The sequence below is a fragment of the Chrysemys picta genome, chromosome 4, assembly GCF_011386835.1.
Source record: "Chrysemys picta bellii isolate R12L10 chromosome 4, ASM1138683v2, whole genome shotgun sequence".
Lineage (NCBI taxonomy): Eukaryota > Metazoa > Chordata > Testudines > Emydidae > Chrysemys > Chrysemys picta.
In genome coordinates, this window is record NC_088794.1 from 141,075,572 (window position 1) to 141,087,327 (window position 11,756).

Sequence of the window (11,756 nt, forward strand, 5' to 3'; positions counted from 1 at the left end):
TTTAGTTAATCCATGTTAAAAGATAATTTGGATGAACTGTTGTGAGTATCCCCATGTAGACAAGCCCTTTGTCTCTCTGTGCCTCAGTTCCCCATTTGTAAAATGGGGATAATTGCACTTCCATACTTCACAGAGGTGTTTGAGGATCAATACTTTAGGCTGAGCCACTCAGCTACTATGGTGATGGGGACTCGATAAGAACCGTAGCTAGAGAAACATTGCCGTTTATTTTCAGAACAGGATTTTCAAAGTGACCAGTGATTGTGGTTGCCCAGCTTGAGCCAGCCATTTCATGGCCATGTGTGATCCCTCTTCATTGGGAAGCCCACGAATGTCACAGTGAACAAGTAAAAAGTGTGAGCAGCTGGCATTGATTCAAGATTTCCCGGAGACTAGAGTTAAGGAGGTGCTGGAATGTATTGTGAACAAGATCACTGAGCCTGATTCAAAAGACAAATTCCATTTTAGGTGGCATGTGGCCTTCACAGCTGGGTGCTCAATGCTTTTGAAATATCCATCCCCTTAAGGTGTCTCAGGCTGGTCGCCCAAAAATGAAGGTACTTCTGAAAATCTTGATCCATCCATCCAGCCAAGATCCAATGGCTGGAAGTTGAAGGAAGACAAATTCAGACTGGAAAGAAGAATCATAAAATATCAGGGTTGGAAGGGACCTCAGGAGGTCATCTAGTCCAACCCCCTGCTCAAAGCAGGACCAATTCCCAGATAGATTTTTGCCCCAAATGGTCCCCGCAAGGATTGAACTCATAACTCTGGGTTTAGCAGGTGCAAATGCTTAACAGTGAGGGTAATTAATCATCACAACAATCCATTAAGGGGTTGTGGTAGATTCTCCCTCACTGGCAATTTTTAAATCAAGATTGGAAGTTTTCCTAAAAGAGATGTTCTAGTTCTAACAGGAATCAATTCAAGGAAGTCATCTGGCCTATGTAATACAGGTAGCCAGACTAGATCACAGTAGTCCCTTCTATCTATTTTGCTACTGTACTTGTTACCATGAAAAATGAGTGCCATATCTCACATGTGTATTTCCACACATTTCATTTGACTAGGTGCAACCATGTATTATATTCCATAAGAACAACAATACGACATCCTAGCAATAGGAAGTTATCACCTGGCATGAAATATATGTCTTTTTAAAAGCTTATTGTAATCCATCCTTCCACTCACTGGCCTTTGAAAATACTTTTGATAGTGGTGGTACTCAAACCTACGAGGATGGAGGGAATAGCTATTTGCAAGGCATGTTCAAACAAGGGGAAGGACAAGGGTTACATTGCAAAGTGGTGGACAAGGCTACCAGTTCATAGGTAGGGCAGAATGTCTGGAGGATGGATGGAAAAGGGAGAGCCTATGCATGTCCCAGGCTTGGACTAGTTTTCTCATCCTTCATTCTTGCCTCAGACTTCAAGGTTTGTCTTTAGATTTGGTTACACTGCACTCTACCTGCTGGGAATGGCTCTGTATCAAATGTAACTATTGCTCAGTGTCGGTCACAGCTGGTAGAGTCTCTGTTTGGAATTGGCCCAGTATTGGGTTGGATTAACATTCAGACTGAATTACCTTTCATTACACGAGAGGATGGAAGACAGATCAGGGTTTAGATAAGCGTGGAGAATCTCAGGTTACTGCTATCTGTACTGTTCCTGCCTTGTAGATAAACAAAACTCTTCAGTTTTGAGGGCTGACAGTCAGTTAACCTTTACTTAACCTTCACTAGCGCAATAGCCAACCTCTCCCCCCATGCAACCCCCAAATAACCCTTCAAAAATAAATACATCAAAGGGAAGGAACGCAGCAGCCCCGTCTCACAACACAGCTTTGTGTCACTGAGCACATGGTCACAGTCCCTTGCATAAAGGAAATGAATTCTGACACTGAATTCCCATCACATTAAGAGGTTTAGCACTTGCTATGAACAAGGAGTATGTTTCCTTACCTCGGGAGAAGCGCTGTACATAGAGATTAATTTAGTTTCTTCCAACTAAGTTCCTCTGGGGTCTGCTTCTGTTTCCAGTGCTTGCCTTTGGAAATGTCTGTGTGTAACCTCTCTTAGAAGCTGTTGGGGGAAGAAGAACTAGCTCTCCCGGTTTAAGTGTTTAAAATAAGCATGTCACCATTTTCCAAGGAAATTTCAGCTCTCGTGGTCTATGTATTATTCTGATTTTTTAATATTTCTATAACAGGAACATCTAGCAGCCCCATTGTGCTAGGCACTGTCTTCATTTACAGAGGGATAGACAGTTTCTACCCTGACGAACTTGCCATCTACATAAGCAAGAGGGGCAAAGATAGGATGGGAATGAGAGGGTGAAATGGTTTGCCCAAGGTCACGCGATAGTTCAGTGGCAAAGCTGGGAATAGGACCCAGATCTCCTGACTCCCCATCCAGTGCCTTATCAACTGCCTCCAATGAGACTCGGGGTTCTGCCAACAGGTACATTTCAGGACCAAGTTTTAGTAGAGGTGTGTGTGCACATGTATCCACCTTTTCATGTGCAATGGCAGGATTTTTCTTGCATAGAGGTGAGCGTAGGTGTGTGCTTTGCTTTAAGAAAATATGGCTCCTTATGTACAGTTACTGGATACTTCCGGACTTCTAAGTAATTTCTCAATTTCTAAGTCTCCCATGGGTCTGTCAGTATTCTTCCTTCTTGAATTGAGCTTCTTTGAATCTTGCTAGGGTTTAGTCACTTTACAAAGGCTCACGGCAAGTAGAAAAACGGGGTTGAACTTACCAAAGATGAAAAATCTGCCCCGCCCCATAGTGGGTTTGACAACTGAGGGTCATAGAGTCTAAACCCAGAAGGGAGCATCAGTTCATCAAATTGGACTATCTTATATCTCAGGCCACCAGCGCCACCCAACAACCTCACACTAACCCCAACAAGCAAAATTAGATCCAGGTATTACAGCCCACAGTTACTCTGTGTTCGTTCAGCATTTGGCACAATAAGCCCCAGTCCTGGTCGAGACTTCTAAGAAGGGCTACAGTGCCAGTATACATAATAATTCTTTGCCTGTGTGTATTGAATTTCTAATCACTGTGGTCTTGAGTTATCCCCTTGTAACCAACTTCCTGGCTGTGTTGCCCCTTTTCTTAGTGGACTGTAGCCACTAAACCGGGGGTGGGCAAACTTTTTGGCTCAAGGGCCACATCTGGGTATGGAAATTGTATGGCAGGCCATGAATGCTCATGAAATTGGGTGTTGGGGTGCGGGAGTCGGTAAGGGCTCCGGCTGAGGGTGCGGGCTCTGGGGTGGGGCCAGATATGAGGAGTTCAGGGTGCAGGAGGGGCTCCTGGCTGGGGCAGGGGGTTGGGGTGCAGGCTCTGGAGTGGGGCTGGGGATGAGGGTTGGGGGTGCAGGAGAGTGCTCCAGGCTGGGACTGAGGGGTTTGGAGGGCAGGAGAGGGATCAGGGCTTGGCAGGGGGTTGGGGTGCAAAAAGGGGTCAGGAGTGCAGGCTCCGAGTGGTGCATACCTCAAGCAGCTCCCAGAAGCAGTGGCATGTCCCCCCTCCAGCTTCTACATGGAGGCACAGCCAGGTGGCTCTGCACGCTGCCCTGTCTGAAGGCGCCGCCCCTGCAGCTCCCATTGGCCGTGGTTCCCAGCCAATGGGAGCTGCAGGGGCAGGGGCAACTTGCAGAGCCCCTTGGCTGCCCCCACGCATAGGAGCCAGAGGGGGGGCATGCTACTGCTTCTGGGAGCCGCACAGAGCAGGGGATGCCCCCGATTCCACTCCCCAGCTGGAGCACCTGGACCCTGCTTTCCAGCAGGAGTTTGAGGGCCAGATTAAAACATCTGGAGGGCCGGATGCAGCCCCCAGGCTGTGGTTTGCCCACCCCTGCACTAAACTCTGGCATGGACCTCTGTTAAATACTTGGTGAAAATCTAGATCCATAATTTTCCCTCGGGGCCATTATGTTTTAAAGGGTGACAGGTTGAAAAACATATAGCTCAGTGCAAGAGGAATGATGTTAAACAAGACTTTGCCTGTATGTGTGCAGCCACAGAAGATTTTAACTGTGGCCTATTGATACGGCAGCTTTTCTTATAATGAAAAGCTATGACCTACAGGCATATCACTTTGTGCCATGATCTCATCAGATTTCACACAATAAGCAGGGTTGGACCAGTGTGATAGTTGAATGGGAGACCTCAAATAATGCCTGTTTGTTGCAGGAAATACTGTGGATGATTTAGTAGATTGCATTCTTTCCTCTGAGTTAATACTGAATGAATGCCCAGTTGGCAGGGCTGTTTTGAATTATATGTAAACTCAAAGTCTTGATCGGGTGTAGTCATTATAAATCTTGTGGCACTTCTCAAAGAATTAAATCTGGCGTCCTGGCCAAATTGCAGCTTAGATAATTTTATTTTCCTTACCTATAATTCTCCCTGCTCTTCCGCATAGCGATACTATATTTAGTTTCCTAGCTTACATTGTTATTCTGTTGTGAACTGTTTATACAGATGCTACATTTCACCCCAGAGCTGGCTGCATTTCAGCAGTGGGTGAAGTGATTTCTCTATGTAGCATAGTTCATATATCAGTTTAATATTTGTAAAGCAATTTAGGATCCTTTGGGGTAAAGAACACTCTATAAATATGCTTTTAACATATCTCTTTTCAGTATTCTCGGTAGCTTCGTCTTTTTAGGAAGTAGGAATTTCAGTAAGCATGCCAAGTATCTGTTTGAAAAGTGATACTGCTTTCATTTTTTCTTTTGTCTAACTGAACAAATTTAAAATCTAGAATGCATTGGTGATGGGAGAGATTCGCTTAACTCAATCTCTATTTAAAAAATAACAGTCTAACACAGTGTCCGCGAGCATTCTAAAAGCCAGTGTTTTTCAAAGGATGGCATTACTGGAGCATTTCCTCACAGCTGATTTCAAGTGTGGGGGGAGGAGAACACGGGACATTTTTTCATAGCTATAACCTTTTCTTTCTCTCTCTTTCTCACTCTCACATACCCCCCACCACAATCACACGGACACGCATACACCTTCTTTGACATGCTGCCTGACCGACAATGTAGTGACCCCTTTAGGTGATTCTTGTATATCCTTTGCAAAATTGCAGACAGGCTTTGATTTATATTAATTTTAATTACCGGTCATGTACCACATCCTTGCAATGAAGGATAACAGTGATCCCAGAGACAGTAGCCACCGTAGCTTGGATAGACAATGCCACCCTGAAATGGAGAAATAAGAAAAAATTCATGCCAATGCTCATCTTGCTATGACTAGAATGAAAGAGCCTAAATATTTGGGGGGATCACTACGTCAAGAAGGTGCAAATTAGCTTGACACCTACACTATGCACCCTGCACATGCGATAACTGTGATGATATCGGTCTTTCCTCCCACCTACACTGCGTGTGTCAGAAATGTGCTAAGCCAGGTCCTCAGGTGATATAAACCATCATAACTCCATTGAAGTCTATGTAGCTATGCCAGTTTACATCTGCTGAGGATATGACCTGCAGTTCTGTATTCAAGGCCTATCCCTATTAAACACATTGCCTAGAAATAACAATATATAGTTCCCAAAATGTACATGGTCTGGGCCGAGAGATGAACTGTGCTGAACGGTCCCTGCTTCAAAGAACTTACATTCCCAAGGTATAAATAGGTACAAACAAAAGAGAGCTGAAACATGCTATTTGGTTCTAGATGCATATTCCTTGCATTCACATGCACTGCATACATCAGAACCATGCTGCAGTATTTTAGACACACATCACACAAACACCAGGCTTGCCAGAAACGTGCTCTTCTCTTCTAGATACATATAACACACAGTCTGCACGAGTCAGGAATGTTATTCTTTACTAAATGCATGTTGCATGCTCGCACACAGTCTAATCATAGCCGGGATAAGCTATTCTGCTCTGGGGGTCCATGACATCTACACACACACATTGCATATGTCAGGAGTATGCTACTGTATCCTAGTTCTGTCTCACTTACACTGATCATAGAGAGTGTTCTCCCCCAGAGCTGGCCAGAATCTTGATGAGTGAAGCCTTGTTCCCAGCTGATGCTGGTGTGTGTTCTAGATCCCTGAAAGGGACTGGGTGAAGGTGGGTCTGTGGACTGTGAATTGCTTTGTCACTCATATGTCACATGTCATACCTTACCAGGCTGAAACAGCTCATCTCTGAAGCACAAATGACTTTGGCTCACCAAACATTGTAGTAACCAGGGGTTCAGAGACTGTGGTGAAGGTCACCTAGAAAGACAGAACCCGAACTTATGTGTCTTAGTGTTGCCTGTATCTAATATCCATGTGGATAAGCTATTCTTGCAAGATGCCTTCTGTATATTAAGTAGAGAAGAGCATTAATTTTCTGGAGCTTCGAAGGGTCCACTCGGGGAGGGTAAGGTACGGACTCTGTTAAATCAGCAGGTAGTTGGTCATGTTGAATTCTGTTCTGTGTTTAAAGTTAACCACTGGCCAGGACCCTTTTGTACTTAGGATGGGAGATGAAAAGGAGAATTAAAAAATCCGAGTAGAATGAGAACAGGGTGTGTTTGTTGTTGGGTGAATTGTGAGTGTTTGGTCCTGGGGGGAGGAAGAGAAATCAATCTCAGTTAAAAACAGGACCATGGTCAATATTGTTTGTGTTCTGTTAGTAATGGGTGATGAAGAGAGAGACGTCACTTTCCTCTGATTCATTCCTGTCACTAATCGACCTTTGCAGGCTGCGTGGGGGAAGTTCTAACAGTTCGTTCCTATGACTCCATGTTGTCCCTGTGCAGTAATACCCAGTAGAAGCGGCACCCTGTAATGCACTGCACGTAGAGTGAGCCCAAAAAACTCTTTCCTTTGGCAGGGATGGGAGAGCCCTTCCTTGTGTAGCTGAGCCAGGGCTCCTGCAGTAGGAGTCCTTGCGAACTTGGGGATTGCTCACTACTGCAGAGCAAGATGCTAAAAAGGATCAGAGAGGGGCAGGATGGAAAAATGGGGTTGTGATTTCATCTTGCCCTTGCACAAACCACACAGCAGGGCTAGCCCACCTTATCCTGGCTGGCTCCAGTATGATCAGGTAGGATGTAATAACTATCTTTAGCAAGCCTGACTCTCTTATACAGTATAATAAACAAGTGATGTTATATTGATCATTATTATCTTAGGTGAAAGTCAGGTTTTGGATGGTTCAGAGTTGCCGCTTTTCTTGGCCTTGGCTAAAACAAGATATGGCTGTTAGTACTCTTCTTTTTAGATTATTTTAAATGTATGGATGGCTACACCTGGTATTTTATCATCTCACATAGCCCCACATTTGAAAATAAGACTGGCCAGTTAAGGTTACTATAAGTTTATTATACCACAACACAACTTTCCTTTCTCTATTAAAACCAGTTTTGATAATTAGAAGCCCTTCTTTTTTTTTATCAGCCATATTTTAAGCTTAGCATCCTCTCCAGACCTGTCTTGCTAGCTGTTACATTTTTTAAAAAATTTGAACCTGTGTTTTTGGCAAGGACTTATTACACTTGCTTAGCTGCCTACATTTGTACACAAGTGAATAAGCAGATATATTTTCTTACCCAAGCTAAACTAACCTTAACCCTTTTTATTCTAAAACCCTCCTACAAGCCCAGAGAGGGGCTGTGTCTGCACAAGACATCGTCTCCACAGGCGTCCTCCTGGCACCTGCCCATACACAAAGTAGTGGCATAACTGTTACAGTCTAGCAGGGATGGGGAAGGAAACCTTTGACCTCTTTCTGAGCCATCCATTTAAGTACCTTACCAGTCAGCCACTGGCCTTGGTACACCAGCTGTCCACGTTCCGTGTCTGTGGTCAGAAAAATGTGCATGTGCTCTGCCTAAGTAGATCTCCCTTGGAAAAAATAACAAACCCTCCGTATCTTCATTTAGAGACTGGGGCTTCAATTAAATGTAAGTAATTGCCTCTTTAATCAAAGGCAGCTTCTATTAAATGTAATTTCTCTCCCCTGTGGCTTGCATGATAGAGGTGTGACTACTGCAAGAGGGCAGGGGCTAATCAAGGACAGCTTCTAAATGAAGATATGAATGTATTGCATCTAGGTCAAATGAAAGCGTCTTCCATGAGTCCATGCCTTTTAAACCGGGCTTATAATAAACATGTTAATTTTCTACATTATTATAAGCAGCTGCATCTTCTAGCGGCCCACAAGAATATATTTACTGTATTTGAAAGGTTTCTGTGAGGAAGCCGTGGGAGCTTTGATGTCCACGTTGCTTTCAGATTATCTCAGTGAGCTAAATTCCTCCCTACTATAACTCCATTCAAGCCAATGCAGTTGGCCTTACATCTTAAGATGGGTTCATTTTACGTGAGGCTTGAAAAGAAATATGTGTTTGCATATACAGGCAGATCTTGGAAGTATATATTTTAAAATATTTAATTACGGCCACGTATTACTATGATTTATTATTACGGCCGCTGGCGGTGGCTCCCTATCAAGCCATCTTGTCTCACTGTTTTCTTGTATTCCCGTCTGTCGGTCTGTATCCATCTGTCTCGTCTTATGCTTAGATTGCAAGCTCTTTGGGAGCATGGACTGTCTTCTAGTTCTGTGTTTGTACAGCACCCAGTACACTAGGGTCCTGGTCCATGATACTCAATACAAATAATCATAACCATAAAAGACTGAGTTTTACTTTGTGAAAAAAGTGGAATCAATTGTGCACCCAAAATCTGTTTTAAAGTGGACGTGTGGAACCATTTGATCGAAGCGTGGGCCCCACTAATCATTCACATCACAGACTATGGGACAAGGGAGTTTTCCTGTCCTGCCTTGCAATCACTCATTCCAAAAACGAAAGAAACCCAAACTAGCAAAATGGGACTGAGGCATTTTAACAAAAAGCTTTGGGCTCTGATCAATGTCACCCTGTGGAGTGTTTTGTTTAGCAGGCTGGTTTGTAACATTACCCTGGCTTGTTCGGTTCAGCGCCTTTGGGGGCACAAGCCTTTCAATCACCTTCCATAAGCAAATGCAATAAATTTCCTCCATCCCATCCTTCACTCCCGTTCTGCCACTCTGTGGCTAAATCTGCTTTAGATGTGCCCCATTTTGTGTCTCTGACTCTTTCTCTGACTAGGTCTGTTCCTTGAGTGTCCTGTTTTCTTGCTACTGATTCACAACAATTCTTCTGACCTCTCTGATGACATCGTGTATTCTTTCTTAGCTTAGGCCACCTTCATTTGCCTCCCACTTTCTCCTGCGATTCCCCACTACCAGTCTATCCACATTCTAGTTCTTATGCATCTTCTGTTTAGCTCTGTTTACAGAAATCCTGTTTTCTCCTAAGACACCAAACAAAGACCAGTTCATCAGATCATTGTATGGTTTAGTTCCAAACCAATTCCTGAGCTTGAGCTTGGGCTCATTCTGCCAGAGAAGCTTGTGGTCTGATAATGTTCATGGCTGAGCTCCGGCACCTCTGGGTTTGCCACCTCCGTTATGAAAGTAAAAAAAATTGCTTGAGCCCGGGCACCTCTATCATTACAAATTAAGCACGAGGTATGATATTGTAATAAACTGCATTACATTAGTCTTAAGAAAAACCCTCACTTTTGAATTACTTGACACATCCAAACTGAGGACATTGCAATCTGTGTGACCCTATGTTCCTGTCTCTGTTACCCTCATTATCCTATGCTTCTTCCCTTATCGGTTTGTTTGTTTATTTTGTTACACCCACTTGTCTTAAATTAGACTGGACGCTCTTCAGGGCATGGACTTTTCTGATCAGGACCATGCTGTTTCTACATCTTCTAATAGCATTAGCCATAGTTTGGTGTTCAAAATCATTGTCTTCTCACCGTGTTTTGGGTTTATCCCTCACAGATTATTTTCCGAAAAATCAGCGATGTCAAGAAGGAAGAAGAGGAGCGTCTGCGCCAGAAGAATGAAGTGACCCTGAGCATCCCTGTGGACCACCCTGTGAGAAAGCTCTTTCAGAAGTTCAAGCAGCAGAAGGAGATGCGGAATCAAGGCACAACACACATCGACCCAGAGAGGAACCAGCTTCAAGTGGAGAGCCGTACCATGCAGAACGGGGCCTCCATCACTGGCACAAGTGTGGTCACTGTGTCTCAGATCACACCCATTCAAACATCCCTGGCTTACGTGAAAACCAGTGAGACAATCAAGCAGAACAACAGGGACGCAATGGAGCTTAAGCCAAATGGCAACCCTGAAAAATGTCTCAAAGTTAACAGTCCCATCAGGATGAAAAATGGGAATGGGAAAGGGTGGCTTCGACTTAAGAACAATATGGGAGCCCCAGAGGAGAAAAAGGAAGACTGGAATAATGTCACAAAGGCGGAGTCAATGGGGCTATTGTCCGACGACCCCAAGTGCAATGACTCCGAGAACAGTGTAACTAAAAATCCATTGAGGAAAACAGACTCTTGTGACAGTGGAATAACAAAAAGTGACCTTCGTTTGGATAAAGCTGGTGAGACTCGCAGCCCCCTAGAACACAGCCCTATCCAAGCTGATGCAAAACACCCCTTTTACCCCATTCCTGAGCAGGCCTTACAAACCACACTACAGGAAGTCAAACACGAACTCAAAGAGGATATCCAGTTGCTAAGCAGCAGGATGACTGCCCTTGAGAAACAGGTGGCAGAGATTTTAAAAATATTGTCTGAAAAGAACGTGTCCCAGACCTCTTCCCCCAAGTCCCATTTATCACCCCAGTTGCCCCCCCAAATACCTTGTCAAGATATTTTTAGTGTTTCAAGGCCTGCATCACCTGAATCAGAAAAAGATGAAATCCACTTTTAACATATACCTATGTGTATATATGTATACAGTATATATGCAATTGTGTATATATGCCTGTATACGTATATATATGTGTGTGTGTACAGTAAATATATATACATATATATTTTCACTTGCATCCAATATGACTTGAACACAACAAGGATTTTGATATGTAAATACTGCATGTCCAGCTGGATTCTGGCCTGCCAAAGAAAACAATTATTAACATAGATATTGCTTGTATAATATGCAGTTGACTGCATGCACACTTTACATTTATTTATAATCTCTATTATGTAATAAAAGGATTACTTTTGTTTAACAAAGGCAATGTTACTATTTAAAGAATCAGGGTCCAACCTGCCAATATTGCCATGACAGTTTTGATCTCAGGCTGGGTGAACTGAGCGTTTCTTTCCTCACTGTCCTCTCTGCTGAGTTTAAACGGTAGATTAACATGAGGCCGAAGACATGCTCAGTCTTCTATTAGAATCACTTCCTGGTATTGTTCCATTGTGTTATAATGTATATCTAGTGGTAGATTTATGTTTCCCATAAAGGAAGTGGAGGAGTCAGCTGAATTTAAAGGGACAGTAGGCGATGGTCTGAAATGTTGGAAATTATCACTGGGGGTGTTCTGCATGCAATGGATTTTATCTCAACTGCCCTCCTCCTCTTAACATTATACATAAGAAACAATAATAATGAATGATTATGTACAAAATAGCAAAACAAAACATCTCTCACACACATCCTGTATTTCTTTTTGCATGTGGGAAGGCAGAAACTGTTACCTGAAAGCCTCCTTTTAACAACATACTTGACACCAAACGGTTAGAATAAACTTCTGTTGATTTTTGTAGCAACACTTAGCTACAGCGTCTGAGTCTGTCAGGGTATGTGTACACTGCAATTAGACACCTGAGGCTGGCCCATGCCAGCTGACTCGGG

The 11,756-nt window shown here is 43.5% G+C and overlaps 1 protein-coding gene across 2 annotated transcripts in view; it reads left to right on the forward strand.

Moving 5' to 3' along the window:
- Positions 1 to 11,131, forward strand: part of KCNH5 (potassium voltage-gated channel subfamily H member 5) — a 223,105-nt gene extending 211,974 nt beyond the window's left edge. For both annotated transcript variants that reach the window (XM_024105172.3, XM_005285878.5), the window contains exon 11: positions 9,879 to 11,131. In XM_024105172.3, coding sequence (XP_023960940.1) covers positions 9,879 to 10,823 — 945 coding nt within the window. In that variant the 3' untranslated portion in view covers positions 10,824 to 11,131. The remainder of the gene's footprint in view (positions 1 to 9,878) is intronic.
- Positions 11,132 to 11,756: the final 625 nt, after the last annotated feature.